The sequence below is a fragment of the Corvus brachyrhynchos genome, unplaced genomic scaffold (assembly GCF_000691975.1).
Source record: "Corvus brachyrhynchos isolate BGI_N302 unplaced genomic scaffold, ASM69197v1 scaffold90, whole genome shotgun sequence".
In the NCBI taxonomy this organism is placed as follows: Eukaryota; Metazoa; Chordata; class Aves; order Passeriformes; family Corvidae; genus Corvus; species Corvus brachyrhynchos.
In genome coordinates, this window is record NW_008236932.1 from 4596850 (window position 1) to 4612190 (window position 15341).

The 15341-nt window shown below is 37.0% G+C and overlaps 1 protein-coding gene across 4 annotated transcripts in view; it reads left to right on the forward strand.

Annotated features, from left to right (window-relative positions):
- SUSD1 (sushi domain containing 1) overlaps window positions 1-14752 on the forward strand; it is a 46321-nt gene extending 31569 nt beyond the window's left edge. For 2 of the 4 annotated variants that reach the window (XM_017728332.1, XM_017728333.1), the window contains 5 exons: window positions 3845-3938; window positions 5028-5283; window positions 8758-8797; window positions 10759-10852; window positions 13642-14752. In XM_017728332.1, coding sequence (XP_017583821.1) covers window positions 3845-3938; window positions 5028-5283; window positions 8758-8797; window positions 10759-10852; window positions 13642-13780 — 623 coding nt within the window. In that variant the 3' untranslated portion in view covers window positions 13781-14752. Of the gene's footprint in view, window positions 1-3844; window positions 3939-5027; window positions 5284-8617; window positions 8666-8757; window positions 8798-10758; window positions 10853-13641 lie in introns of those variants that run through there. The other 2 variants (XR_001859977.1, XR_001859976.1) reach the window with 2 other exon arrangements.
- The last annotated feature ends 589 nt before the right edge of the window (window positions 14753-15341 follow it).

Here is a 15341-nt window from a genome sequence, read left to right on the forward strand (position 1 = left end):
GAGGTGGTCACAACTTTAAGTGGCTTAGAGAATTGTCCATATTCAAACTGGCCGCTGATAGGTTCTATCAGTTCCCAGAGGAAACTGTAAGCACCCCTTAGCAAGGACATCCCTTCCGGGACTATGCCTGCTAGCCCATGACAGACTATCTCTGGATATAGTTTCTTTTCTTGCTATGCTCTTCTCTGTTTTCCTGGTGTTGCTACAGGTATGCTAGTCTGTTCTGCTGGTGAAGAGTTAAAAAAAATAATTCTTTAAGAAAGGCAAGGCACTAACAGCACCTGAACAGACTGGAGGATCTTGATTTCTCCACCCAACTCACCTAGTGCAAGTCCTCACTTCTGTGTAGTATTCCCCTTTTCCCTCCAGCTGTTCTGTGTGGTGTTGTCAGTATTTTTAACATGTGGATTTTTAAATCTGGTAATAATTATGACTTCCCAGCAGACTTCTTTTTTTTAAATTATATTTTTAAATGTTTAATTTCTGGCAAAGTTCTTCTTTTATTGAAAAAGTCAGAGTGTGCCAATACTGCATATGGAATAACACCTTCAGAGTTCATTTTCTGATCACTGAAGAAAAAATTAAACTATTGCTTTCAATATTATCATTATTACTATTATTATTATTATTATTATTACTATTATTCCTTCACATTGCTACAAGCTGGTTTTTTATTTAAACAGGTAGATTGTCTTCTGTGTGCTTGATGTTTTTAATAACTATTATTTTTTTACCAGAAACTAAACACAGCAAAAGCCTCCAACTTTTAACAGCACTATGTGTTTTTTCAGATTTTTCTCTCTTTTACCCAGTTACTAGGGCTGTCAGTTCTGGATGGCTACTTATTTTCATGACTTGTATTTTCCTGTCAAATTATAAATACAGAAAGATTAATTGTTTTGACCTTAGTCAGCATCTTTTTGGCATCTTAGTCCACATCTGTTTCCTCTTGTGATGTTTATCTGGAAAAACAATGCAAAACTGTTGCATGCAAAGCACATTCTGGCTGGCATGAGAGAAGAACTTCCCAAGTTTTTCTTGGAAATAGAAAAATTCTTAAGAGAAATTAATAATAGTGTCTTTTGGTGATATTGAATGTAAAAGCAAAGGAAGACAAGAAGTATACCACATAAATCCACCCTTCAGATATATTTTCCTGTTACTCTGTCTATTGACAATGTCGGTGCCGAGGAAAAACTGAAATTAACAGAAAATTTCTGGCTCTTAAATTATATTTGCTTGAGTTTGCAATTTGCAAAGGGCATAAAGATTGGCTGTCAAATATTATTTGTTCATTTATTTTGTTCAGATAGAAATTCTACCTGTATCTCTTACAGTATCTGCAGTTGCAGATGAATTGAAAAGACCCAAAGCAAAGAGCATTTCCTGTTCTTGCAGGCAGCCATGCAGCACGTTTCACTAACTCAGAAAACTCTTGCAAAGGGTTTTCCGCCCTGCCTCTGCTAGAGGGAAGAAAGACATTGTCGAACGATGGCTTTCATAGAATCATAGAATATGCTGGTCTAGGACCCATGTGGATCATCAAAGTCCAGCTCCTGGCCCTGCACAGCATGTCCACAAGAGTCACACCATGTGCCTGAGAGTATTGTCCAAATCCTTCTTGAGCTCTGTCAGACTGGTGCTGTGACCACTTCCTTGAGGAGCCTGTTCCAGTGCCCAGCCACCCTCTGGGTGAAGAACCTTTCTTCTAATATCCAACCTAAACCTGCCCTGACACAGCTTCAGGCCATTCCCTCAGGTCCTGTTGTTGGTCATCAGAGAGAAGAGATCAGTGCCTGCCCCTCTGCTTGCCCTGGGGAGGAAGCTGTAGACCACTATATAAATCTTACTCTCATTTCAGTTCTAAACATTCGTAGCTGATTTCTTCACTGATAGTTCACCCATAGCCTGGTTTTGAAGATAACCTTGTAAAGGGAACTACCAAAGCTATTTATTTGGGTAGGTAGGCTTTCGGCAAGTTCTCTTGAGGATAGTTTTCGTCAAAGTTGTAGGGGTTTTTCTTGCTAAGGATGCTTGTATGGCCTGATAGTTTTATTTTGGGCATACTGTGCTTAAGTTTTATCCCTTCACAAGTTTCATCTCTGTTTAAAGCAGAGATCATGTAAGCTTTCAGATTTCCTCTTCATAGGTTACAAACCTGAGATTTTGTCTGCCTCATACAAGAGGGTTTCTTCTTTATCCATCTTTTCCTTAAATCCTGTGAACTGGTTTCACATAGCTCTGTCACACTGATGATTTGAACTTCAGGCACTGGGAAATGGTCACACATGGGCCTTGTGTACCTTTGTTGGTACTATTCCAGCATTACATAAGCCTGTTTCTTATGCCTTTTAGAGCAGCCTTTTGGATTTTTTTTTTTCTGTTGTCATTTTGGTGCCTAACCCTCATTCTGAGATGTACTAGCATGCCATTCCTACTACTCAAAGGAAATTAGAATATTTAGCATAAATTCTTATTAGTAGCCCAAGTGTATCACCTTGTACTTTATACTGGTGAATTTAATCCCAGTTCGGCAAAACAAAAGCTGTAAAGGTGATTCTATTCTCCTTGTGTAACGTCTCTATATTTCTAACATTGAGCAGCAAAATTCATCTGTACATACTGGGATGTTGCACCATGATTGTTAACAAAATGCTGGTAGTATTAACCTCTAATAACCTTCCTTCACCCCAGTACTTCTGCTTCCAGCTTGATGTATATTTCCAGCTCCCTTTTTAGTGGTTACTCACCCTCTTAACAGTTTTTCTAATAAGCTTCATTTTCTCCTGCAAAACCAATGATTTTCTATACTTCAAAAGATACATGCAACTATTTGTATTCCAGCTCTTTGCAGAATCCAGGCATCTCAGCAATATTTTGCCTGATGTAACTTAACTTTGGGAAATCTGCCTTGATTTTCTTTTGTTTCTTTTCATGACATTGATTATTCTTTCTAGCTCTGCAACCTTGGTTTTCTGTACATGAGTACTGCATTTGTTACTCTGCAGTCAGATATCAATCACATCAGCAGCCTGATAAACTGGTGTTCAAAAAGCCTAGCTGCACCTGTATTTACCTGTGCAAGTTCTTTCAGACTTCTGGGGTAGATGGTGTCCCTGCTTCACACTGTGCCCCCTTGGTTGTGCACACTGAAGCTATTTTCATTTTTGCTTCCAGACTGGTAGTGGTAATTTCCATATCACTGTGCAGCTGTCATCACTGCCATTGAAATTAGAGGAAGAAGTATTTGTTCAGCATTGGCCTTGATGCAAATTCCCACTAGAACAGATTAAAGGTCTGTATACATATTGAAATCCAATTTAAGAGCCTGGATGTTGCTACCCGACTATGAGCATATCTATGAGCAGTATCTAAGGAAGTTGCCTTCTTGAAAGTGCTTTTGGCACTACTAAATTACCCTTTACTCATACCATTGTATTTCTTGCAATGGGCTCTGTGCACAGTTTCATATTTTTCTTCTCCCTGACCATTTCAATCAATCTAATAAATAATACTGCTTCTTCCAACAAAGCTTTCATGTCTCATTCCTCTGTAATCAACAAGCATTTTTGGGCATCTCTTGTTTTCCCAGCTAGCAAACGTACTTCAGTACAGGGATTTCACTTGGGGCTGCCAGACCACCAAGCTCATATTTGCTCTGTGGTTTCTTTGGCCAATTTTGTTGCTGGCAGGCATTAGCTGTTTGGGGTTCAAGACTCAATTAAGGATGTTTTCGCAGAAAAAGTAGCTAGCAACTGAAAAAGGAGCTGAAAAGTAGCTAGGAACTGATGTCTGAAATATTTCTAAAACCTTTCTGAACCACTGGTGTTTGTTTACTTTTTAGATCCCCCGTTCCCAGAAGTAGAATTTGTTGCAGTTAAAGGTTCTGCACCTTTGCTCAGACTCCGGAAAGCAGAAGATCAAAATGGACCGATCAGGTTTGTCTCTGTGCTCTTCACCCTTTCAATGAACGTTGTGCAGATTCATGTTACATACAGATTAGAACTGTTTTGGGTGGCTAGATTATTTTTTTTAGCAATGGAAAAAACTTAAGCTGTACCTCCCAGTTTCTCCCCCCTTAGCAGGGTAATATTTAGCTTCAGGTTTTCCCTGTTTTGTGGACCAAGATCCTAGTTTGGATAATTGTGAGTTTTCATCACTAGCTTTGAGGTTTGGTTTTGTTTTTCTTTTCCACAGTTAGGTTACAGTAGATCTTTATTGATGGATCCAAACACACCTCTACTCATGTGATTTTTCTTTTCCAACAAACTCAAGCAGCCAGTACATTTTCCCCCCAGAGCCAGAGGAAATAGTGAATAATGTCCTCATTTATGCATATTCTGAAGTAGATTTTTCATACTTAGTGTATTACTACCTAAATGTATTTCTAGAGTAAAAGGATTTACCACTTACTAAGTGCTGTTGGTGCCAGAAGGAAAAGGTAACTTAATATTACACTGAAGAAGAAAATATTTGAAAGCTAGTAACATCTCGTGGAATCGCTGGTGTAAGAACCCTAGTGGTCTTCCTATGATTGAATACCATAGACTAAACATTGTTTTGGGAGGTATGAAGACAGATTTGATTTATTTTTTTAGAAATGGTACCTGTCCTCTCCTCCTTTCAATAGAAAAATCTTGTTTCTGTGAACTTACAAGTCATTTTTAGAGAAAATGGTATATTATTTCATAAATGAACTTCAGTGTGAGGAGGAGGAGAAGGAGGAGGAGAGAGTCTGAAGTATTTCAGTTTTATGTTCTTCTGAACATAAATAAACGTGTAACAATAACGTGCATGTGATAAGACGATTCAGCTCTAAGCTGTGCATGCAGAGCTTTTGGTTAAAAATTAAGTGGAACACACACACAGAGAAATATTTTAGTGTAAGAAGTGTTTGTATTGGGCATTGATAATAAAAAGCAGTTAAGAGGCTACAAATAGAAAAAACCAATATGAGTTAATGAATATCTGATGCTTAGTTTTTTGAAATGAGGGCTAATATTTGCTCTTTTTTTGTTTCCCTCTAGTCTTTATCAAGTGATTGTGCTTCCTCTGGATTTGCAAAGCACATTTATTTGTGACTCCTTTGCTGCTACAACTTTCTTTAGTAACACCACTGACATTAAAGGATATGTGGCAGCTGAATTTCGGGCGAAGGATGTTGCTGATAACATGTCAATTGCTCTTGGAGACAGACATTACTATGGGAAGTTTTATAATGCTCCTTTAAAGTTGGGAGAAGAGTACTGTGTTTTTTTGAGAATAATAAGTGAGTGGAATAAGGTAATGAATGTTTTCAAACCTTTTCTTTACACCTCTTGAATGAAATATTGCTGGGGGAAAAGAGGAAAATGTTAGCTGTTAGATTTTTTATGACACTCCAAGGATCTCCTAGTTGACAGAATTAGATTAAATCAGAAGCATTTCAAATATCTCTTGTAATTCCTTAACGGTAGTTATGTCATTGTAATGTTGAAACAACTCTGGATGCTTAAAGGCAAACAATGGAAATAATTAAAAATTAATGGCCATCACTGCCCTCAGTAATTGAGGGTGTCTCCATTGGGGCAGAATTTACTGAAAGAAATTTGTAATAGAATTTGAAAATTACTCCTTAGCAATGACAAATTCACCCATTTTAATTTTTAGTTAAATGTTTCATAACAAAATATTCCAGTACTTCAAATAACATGGAAAAATTTATTTTATCACATATTATTACCTTCCAAAAGGCAGTGAGTGTCAACTCCAACTTCATCGAGAAAACCTCATGAAAGAAAATGCATATTATTAACATGACTTTTTTATCATTTTAAAGTAAATATGTATTTTTATTAGAAACAAGACGTTTCCAAAACTTACATCTCATCTAGCTTTCCAGCTATCTATCTCAGGAGTAAGCAGTTTTGAAATTTTTTATAGTATGAGTCTCAGCAGTAGAAACTTTTTCTCATATGGGACAAGTGATAACTCTTTATGTGCAATACAGTTCCTGAATGTCAAATACAAAAACTGAGCTAAGCAACCTTTAATAAAGAAAGAAACAGTGCCATCTGAAAAAAGTTAAGAGTAGAGTTTTTAGGGCTTTGTGTATACAGCATAAAGCAATGAAGCATGCAAAAACTGATCCATGAGTCACTTGTAAATATTTCTCCACAATTTTGGAACCCCCCACACAAATCTCAGTAAGTTAAAACAGCTTCTGTTAAGAAATGTAACTGCCTCAGTCCAAAGTGATTGGAATAAAAGTGCATGTAGTAAGATGATTCTGGTATCTGCTAATCTGTGCAGTATGTATTTTGTGTAGCATCTATTTAACAATAGTCTGAGAGGTTTTTATAGCACAGATGAAGTGGTTTCTGATCCTAATACAAGCCTGTTGTTTGTCATAAATTTTTAATTAATTGTGCAAGGAGAGAAGTAGGGAAACGACAATAGAAGGCATTTCATTTCATAAATAATGTTAAGTTAGCCTAAAATGTCCTGGAATTTGGACAATGAACTGTATTTCATAGAAAAATTTACTCTGTGGAGCAGGATTATTAATTAGTCAAGTGTATACAAGTTTGACCTCTTTAAGGTCTACTGAATACCTCTTTGAGCTTAGTTTATTTATCCTTGGGTTTTATGCATTGGCTTCCCTAGCTCTTTTTCCCTCAGTATTTTCTAATACTGGGGTATTTTAATGGCTTTTACTTTTGCGGAGGTTTCTGCTGCACAGAACAAAGTAGATTCTCATACATCTTTGCCAGCAGTTTATTAAGCTGCTTCTAACTTACATTATTCTTTCTGTTTCTTATGGATTATTTCCTGATCTTTCATTGCTAACATTTGCAGACGTATTTTCTAGGCCACTGATTTAGTGGATTAATACTACAGTTATTGGTAGAGGTCCCTCTTGCTTCCCACCATTTAAAATGCATCAGCTCCTTAGTGTACACTTTAATGTATGGCTTTTGTTGGTTGATTAAATACACAAAGTTGCATGCAACAGTTATGAATCATTATTAGGGTTGCAGATACCAAACCACTTTGGTCCACAGCTCTGCTTCTTTGAAATGGAACTTGGACTACTGGTTCAAAAGTATTGGTTTATCTTCAATTGTCAAATTCTCTTCAAATGCCCTTTTATTTTGTGCAATTGTTGGTGTTAGAAAGCTAAAAAGAAATCAGAATTATGAATTCAGGGTTGTTGGGTTTTGAGACTTTCTAAAAATTTGATTGCTTACATAACTGGATTAATGAACTCAGTCTTCTTTTTAAACAAATTGCTTGGCCCTCAATTATTAATACCTGTGAAACCAGCATTTCTGAAGTGTCTTTTACTTGTTAACACATTTCCATTTGAATACAGAAAAATTAGAAATAGATGTAATAGGCTCATAACTAATGTTCTCATTACTCAGTTTTATATTCTGGCATCCTTAAGGGTCCCTTCTGTCTCCAGACCTCTTTCATACTGAAAATGGTACAATTTGTATAATCATGCTGAAAAATCATGGCTTGGTTGTGATTTTTATTACCATTATTAATTAATAGCCTTGACATAATTACCATGTTCATTTTTCCTTTGTTCAGATTTGGAGGTCTTGAAAAGGGTGTCTGCTGTGAGGATTTTACTTTCTGTTTATTTTTTTTTCCCCTGAGACTCTTGGGACCTCTGTAACTACCCTGATAGGCAGGAGATGTCTGATTTTCTGCACACTAGAGTGTGTCATGAAGGTAGCTATTTCAAAATGATGGCACTCACACCAGTGCCCTCAGAATCTGGCATTTGATTGAATTTCTAAACCCACACCTTTTTCTTTATCTTTCCTCTGCTAAGAAGATTTTCTTTGTCAGTCTTTTGTCTTTTTAATTGACCATAAAATTCCTTATAAATCATGTGTTTAAGAATCACTGAGATTCCACAATTCATGCAGACACACAGAAGTTAGATTAAGCACACAAATGTGCCTCCATCCTTTTATGTAAATGCTTCAAAATGTAGCCTTCTTTTGCAAATATACTGTTATTCAGAGCAACCTAATACACACTTTGCGACAATATGAAAAATACATGTATCATGTATGTATTTTGTGAAAGTCTGTGAAAGCCATTTAGCAGGAAGCACTACAAAAATACACTTCATAGTAATTACACAATAGACAATAGAACCTAGAATAGAAAATTTTGTGTATTTATCACTATGAAGAGCTGATACCTACAGATACCAAAGCTTACCTTAAAAAAATCAAGTTTGCTTAACAAGTCTGCAAAAGCAGATCCCTGATAAATATTTTTTAACTGTAAGTATTCTATAGAACTTATTAAAAGTTACCAAGCAAGTCATCATAACTGGAGAGAATGCTACATCTAGTATTCGTAAAACGTGCCATCAGATACTATATTTTAACATACATGTTCTGAATGGGGAAGAGTTAACACAGCATATTCAGCCTTATCTTAACATTTCATAAATTCTGAATCCTTATCAAAGCAACTTTAAAGATCCTTCCATATTACTAACATGCCTAGGTTGTAGAAAGCAAGGAATAATAATGAGCTAAAAACTAGAGCTAGCTTTTCATCAAAGCTCTATATCTAATCTTATTTTTATAATTTATAATCTTTTAAGGCAAAATAGAGGCTGCTACCAAGGGAATAACAAACTCGATTCCAAATGGTAGGTTTTGTTGATGGCTGATCTTTCAGAGGGTGTTAGTAATAATAAATTTTTCTCATGAGAAACAGTGATTTTTATGTTTTCATTTTTAGGTAAGAACACAGTCCTGTGCTGTTTGGGCACAAATTAAAAGTAAGTCAATTTTTCCTTCAATAAAAAAGTCTAAGTTGTCATGGCTTTGCTTGGCAGCATAAACTAATAATTGCTGTGGCTGTTTCATCTTTTGCCATTCTTCTTCTGTTGACTTCAAGGACTGAAAAGATTAGAGACAGGAAGTTTTCCTTGCTTTTCAGTATTCCATTCTAATGGATTCAGCAATCCATTGTAAAATGGATTCTCTTGTTTTCCCCTGGTTTTCAATGTTGCTATTTCTGTGCATCTCATTCAGATCTTTACAGCAATTTTTGTCCACAAAGGATTTGAAGCACAGAAGATGTGAAATTTCAGCGGCCTATTTTAAGATAGTTCTATATTGGCTTAAAGATTAAAAAATCAATCAAAGAATGACAAAAATAACTTAAAACCCCAAAAAAGAACAGCAATAACACAAAACCCGCCCAAAATTTTCTAGCCTTTAGAGGCCACATTTTTTATTTTAGAATGTTCAGATGGTCCTTGGAGAATTACATCTTTTTATGATCTTAAAAAAAATAGAAGATACTGTGTAAATATGAAATATATGGCTAATTTGTATACTTGCAAGTACAGTTTCTTAAATATATAGTGGCATAACTTTAAAACCCAGTAAATTTCTCAGTGTGGTTGTTTTGATTTTGTTTTTGGCTTTAAAATGTTTCCAATTAATTAGTTTAGCTCAGCGGAGTTTGGAGTCCACTAGAGATCATGTTTCCCTCCTTTCCACCATAACTGAAACTAGTCTTCACCCACCTCATGTCTCAGCAAAAAGCAAACATTTGCCTCTCCTGACAAAGAAAGCAGCACCACTGGAGTCTCCTATGGGCCCCAAATTCTGCTTTTGAGTTGAAAGTCTCACAAATTTGAGTTAGGAAAGGCAGTAACACTGGAAAGTGAGACAGTACTTTGGAATTACATCGAATCACGTGGTGTACGGAGTGCTTGGGGTGCGTCTTCTCCATATCTGATTATCACTATAAACGATCTTCTGGTGACAACTCTTGTGTTTATTTCTAAGTTACTCTTTCTTTAATTACTCTTATGACCTAGTTCCTTTACGACCACACTTAGAATATAGTGTAGGCAGTTCTTTGTTGTGGAGACTCTGCTAAGATCAAGGATTCCTTAGGTTTGAGGGTTCCATTGCTAGGGCTGTGTAGGCAATAGAATAACTGGAAAGACAGAAATCTGTCCTTTTCTGAATTTTTCATCTATCAACATGTAGTACATCATCAAAGGCTGTATGACAACTAGGTGGGTTTTGGTTTTGGGTTTAAAAGAATGAGCATAGGACAGGTCAGGCCTTTGGCTTTTTGTTGTAAATACATTTGCCTTTATATTGAGTGGACTTATAGCCAAAGTGTCCTTTGCCCTAATGTACTTCTGCAGCTGGAGAGGTTGAGAGTATTTTTGGCTTGCTGAATCCTTTGAGAAATATTTCTTTATTCAACTTGTGTGGAACGCAAATCTGTAAATTAAATCTAAACCAAATGGCCCCGTTTCAGATGCCATCTAGCTAGACATTGTGTTATAGATCATTGTCATAAAAAATGGTAGAAACCTGTATTAAAAGCACACTTTCTTCTGCAACAAATAAGTAAAATGAAGTTTTAGGGGTTTTCATGAAATACACTGTACTGTAATTCTGTAATTTTTGTGGAGGGACGACATCTCCTCTAGAGACGTGTAATTTGCTGATGGAAATCGGTGTTACAGTGTTATAAGGACAGGTATATATTTTTACCAAAAATGAGCATAATAGTACTTTTTTACTAATCTTTCTTCCTCAATTGGATGGTAACTAATAGATAGTCAGCTCCGTTACTGGCATGAACTGAGCCATTAAGTCCAGCATCTGGGTTTTGTTACCATATTTCAGCTATGAGCAGACTTAGTTGTTCAGACTGAAGCTACACTATTTGTTTGGTTTGTTTGAATTGTTTGATACTTTCTTTCAGATTTATCACCCACTCTGCAATACATGACTGCTGTTGGATTGGGGTCAGTGGCTGCTGTCTGCCTTATACTGTTCCTGTCATTCTCCGTGGCACGGTACGTGGTGTTGCTGCCTCCAGTTTTGTAGTCCTCCTTCACAAGGCTTACATGTTTTTCTTTTCAGATGTTTTTTCTTGCCAACATGCTTGGTTTAGACATCTTGGGTAATTAGAAACTGTAATCAAGGGTGCTTTCACAGTCCACCAATGCTGTGCATTGCTTGAACTGATGTCCTCTGTATCTTTGCAACTACTAGCAAAACATCTGAAAAGTGTAGGGCTTACCTTAATAAAGGAAGGATTCGAGACAGTGAGTAGCACCAGGACTGTAGTACAGAAGTGTTATGATTAAATGGGAATTAAATAAATGAAGTTTATATGCTGTCAAAATGTTGATGAATGTTGCATATATACAGAGCTAAGTTTTAGTCTTCCCAAGTTTATTCAGAAGGCCTGAAAATAACAGTTTTTCAGTAATGATTGAGCTTTACCTAAAAGCCATAATAAAAACATGTTAAAAATTTTTAAGAAATTTATTTATTTATGCTTCATGATCCTTCAAGCAGGGTCAGTAACTTCACAACTGTCTTCCTCTCAAAGGCAAAACAAATATGCAAATTATGTAATTGTGAATGCCTATGTACATGTAAAACCTCTTCACTAAAAATTGTGTCTTTGTTTTTATTTCAACGTACATATCTACAAGAATAGTCTTCGGATTTTTGTCCCTTGAAAGGTCAGGAGCCTCCAGCTTGGGGGCTATGAAATATATAGCATTGATTGGTTAAGCTGCTTGTTTGGCAGTCTGAAACAGAAGGAATTAGTCATATTTAGGGCTGAAGAAAGTAGGTTTATTTGGATTGTTTGTGGTTGTCTAAATTTCAAACCAGTTCTTGCAATCCAGATTCTGAATTAAAGGTTCCATGATGTCCTTTTTTTCTTTAAGTAATTAAATTAAGGGATCTCAGGCTTCCCTTGGCAGTAGCATGCAGTGGTTAACTTGAACTTGCAGTCTTGATTGTTTTGGGGATTTTAAAAACATTGTCAGTGTCAGCTTTGATATATAAGGAAGAAGGAGCTATCAATGTCTTGGTTTCTAAAGTAGCGCTCCTGACAGGGGGCATATTGCAGGAGAAAGGACTTCCATGGGCTGTCATGGTGTGAAAAGGCTTCTCAGTTATTTCAGTTTCTCTGGAAAAAACATGGCAGAGGGATATTAGTACTTTTCCAAACTATGTCAAATCAATTAGGTTCATAGTGGTAGGAGAGTGATTTGAAGTATGAAAGTACTGGAAGAATCATATATGAGTATGAGCCACTTGTGAGAGAGTGCAGAGAAGATAGACCCTGAATTTCCACTTCAGACTCCTTTCAAAAGGAGTGAGAGAAGATGAAATCCTGAGGGAGCTGAGTACATTGAGTATATTTGACAGTGGTGTATTGCGGGGAACAAGGATTTAGTAAGTCAACAAGTATCTTTTAGGCCCTTGATCCCATGTACAGAGAAATTCTTGAATCCGTTCTCCTGTTCTAAGGAGTATCAGACAGAATCCTTCACAGAAATTAAAACTGCCCCAGCCCAGTAGTAGGCAGAGAAGGGAAACCCCAGATGTCAGTTGTGATAAGACCCTTCACAGTGCTTGCAAAGAAGTATCTGTAATATTTATAAATAACAAATATGCTTTTAGTTATAATTAACCATAAGTTTAATACATTTCTGAGTAAGAATATGATTTGAAAAAAAACAATGTGAAGTCAGTCTTCTGCCGTATCCAGTTGTAAAACTGTGGTCCTGTTTTAGACACTGTACTCCAAGACAGGTGTGGCCTAGCAGGAGAAAAACAGAGAGGAATTTTATGAGAGAGACGTGGGATCTATTTGATCTAACTGCACATAGGGCATTCTAGTGGCAGGTTGCTTAGCCTGGCAGGGAAGATACTGCCAAGAAACATGATATACAAATATACAAAATGCCACTATAGGAAGACCAACTTCCTCCTGTTGGTAGTGCCAGTGGTACATGTACCATCCATGGGCAGCATACCCATGTGCTCCTGAGCTGTAGGGGAGGGAGGCATGGGAACAGATTGCTGTGAAGGCAGCTTCTGGGTGGTCTGCAAGAGGAGGTTAAACAAACTTGTTGGTAATGACATAGCTACGGCTGAGCTTGCCTTGGTGTCAGGTGAATGGTCTTAGATTATTTCTTGGGGTCCCTGTAAGCTTCTGTCACAAAGAGCCACTGTATTCAAGTGCTCACCAGCTTGCCACATGTCTGCTGTCTCAGGAATTATGTTTCCACAATGGGTAAGGGTGTGAATTCCTGCTAGCATGGTTGTTGACAGCAGTTCCAACTGTTCCTCAGTGAGTAAAAGTCTGGCACTGGATTCACAAAGTGAAGTCTGACTCCTGATGTCCTTAGATTTTATATTTTTATTTTAAAAAATGGATTAGACCATAGTTGCTGTTATTAGAGTGGCTACTCACTCATACACCTTGCTTCATTCCTCTTAGTTCTTTGCATTCTTTTGTATGTGATGCCCATTCATATGAGTAAGGATAGTGCCAGAATTCCAGATTTCTGAAGACCTGCACAGGGCATCAGTGTTGCTGATGACAAGGTTGACACTAGTCAGGTGATCATCTGGTAGCCTCTGGAATGCTTCTTACTTGTCTCACACTGGCTGTAATAATAAGGATTTGTACCAGCGCCAGGCATCTTCAAAAAACTTTGGAAGCACTGTCATGTATGTAATCAGTATGAGTGATACAAGTTCTGTCAGGTCCATGCTTGAGTCTTGGATGATTTGTAAAATTTTTTTTTAAACTGGATTTTTTTTCTCTCTCCAGCTCTTATCTCCACAGGACAGTGCATCCCCCACCTGCTGCTGTAGCCTGTGAGGCTGTACATTTATCTACTACAGTAGATGTGGCACAAGCAGGGATTGCATCATCATTCCTAGAGACTGAAACTGTCTCTCTTCTCTGATGGCTTATTTCCTGAAGTCAGCACAGAGAAAATGTACTCTTCTTTCAAAGCCAGCATCTGTCGGGTATGGGTGTATCTGCATGTCACATATGTACTACAGTGTGAGCAATTTAAATGTGTCTGTCGCTGGAAGTGAAATATTTATTGTCTTGCCTTATTCCAGATGGTGTGGTGTGTAAAGGAGAACCTTCCCTCAGAAATAGATTATCATGCATCCCATGTGTTGGTCACAGGCTTTCAGCTATTTCAGCTGCATGAGTGCCTGATAATGAGTGCTTGTATTGTATCCTTGATTGCATGAATAATACCCTGATCCAGTTGAGACTGTTTGAGGATTAACGCTACTTTAGATACCTTTGCATACATAAACTGGCCTATTGTGAGCAAAAATACAGACCTACCCTTATATGAGATAAAGCTCCTATTGTATTTCCAATACGAAGGTGGAACATTTCTGTCAATCACTTACAAGTAATGATACATCAGTAACATGTACACTTGTTAGCCATGAAGTTGTCACATTTAAGTAGTGTCAGCAACTGATGTGTTCCAGAGATATTGCAATCATTGCTTATAGCAATTAGCAGTAATTGCAAATAATATACCAATCCATAAACCTCCAGTTTGCTGAAAAGCTGGTTGCTTTAATGGCATGTGAAACTAATTTAAGGAAGGACCTTCCTGTGTTAAGTGCAGTTTTGTTAATCTCTGTTCTATAATTACAGCTGAGTAAAGCCATTAAATCATTGTCTGGTTAATGGGCTGGTGTGTAACATCTGGCTAGAGTCACTTAATAAAGGACAATTAACCAATTTCCTGTGGCATACTCCCAGTTAATATTTTTTTTTCTTCTGTAAGAAAGAATCTAGTGGCTTTGATTATTTCCACTCCTCTTCAGAAGTTGCTTTGTTATATGTTAGCAAAAAAATTCTGTTAACTGGTGAAATAAAGAAGCAAAAGGTTTGATTTTTACTCAGTTTTGTGATTTTTTCCAAGTCATGTTTTGTGTTTTACCACTTTGAGTGTATGCCATGCATTTTTGGAATTGTTAAGTTTCTGAATTGCTAAGATTCTGATGCCTAGTGCTCTTAAAATTTTAGATGTTCTGTCTCTATGACATGTGATTGGGGTCTTTTTGTGTTTAAAGTGCAGCAGCAGATTTCGTGGTCAGAAGCAAAGAGGAATTACAGCCAAAGAGAATTTTCAATTGCTGCATCCAGCTGAGAGTGCTTTTTCTAGGTCTGGGCAGATACCATTTCTGTTATCCAGCATTTCCACTGCTTATGAAATCTGTCCTTCAAGTTAATAGTTAATAGCTAAGTAAGAACACCTTTGTCTACACTAGGGATTAAAAGTCGATAGCATTTTCTGTTGCTAACTGAGAAAGAATAACTAAACTGTTCATACAGGGACACCATGCCTTAATTTTTCATTTTCTCCTGTGGAATTAATTCCCACACATTCCACACTTAATTCCTTTTCTCAATGGAACAGATTGCAAGGTTAGGTATCGCAGTATGAACTGCACCACTTCATTCTGATTCCGTCTCCTGCTGCTCTG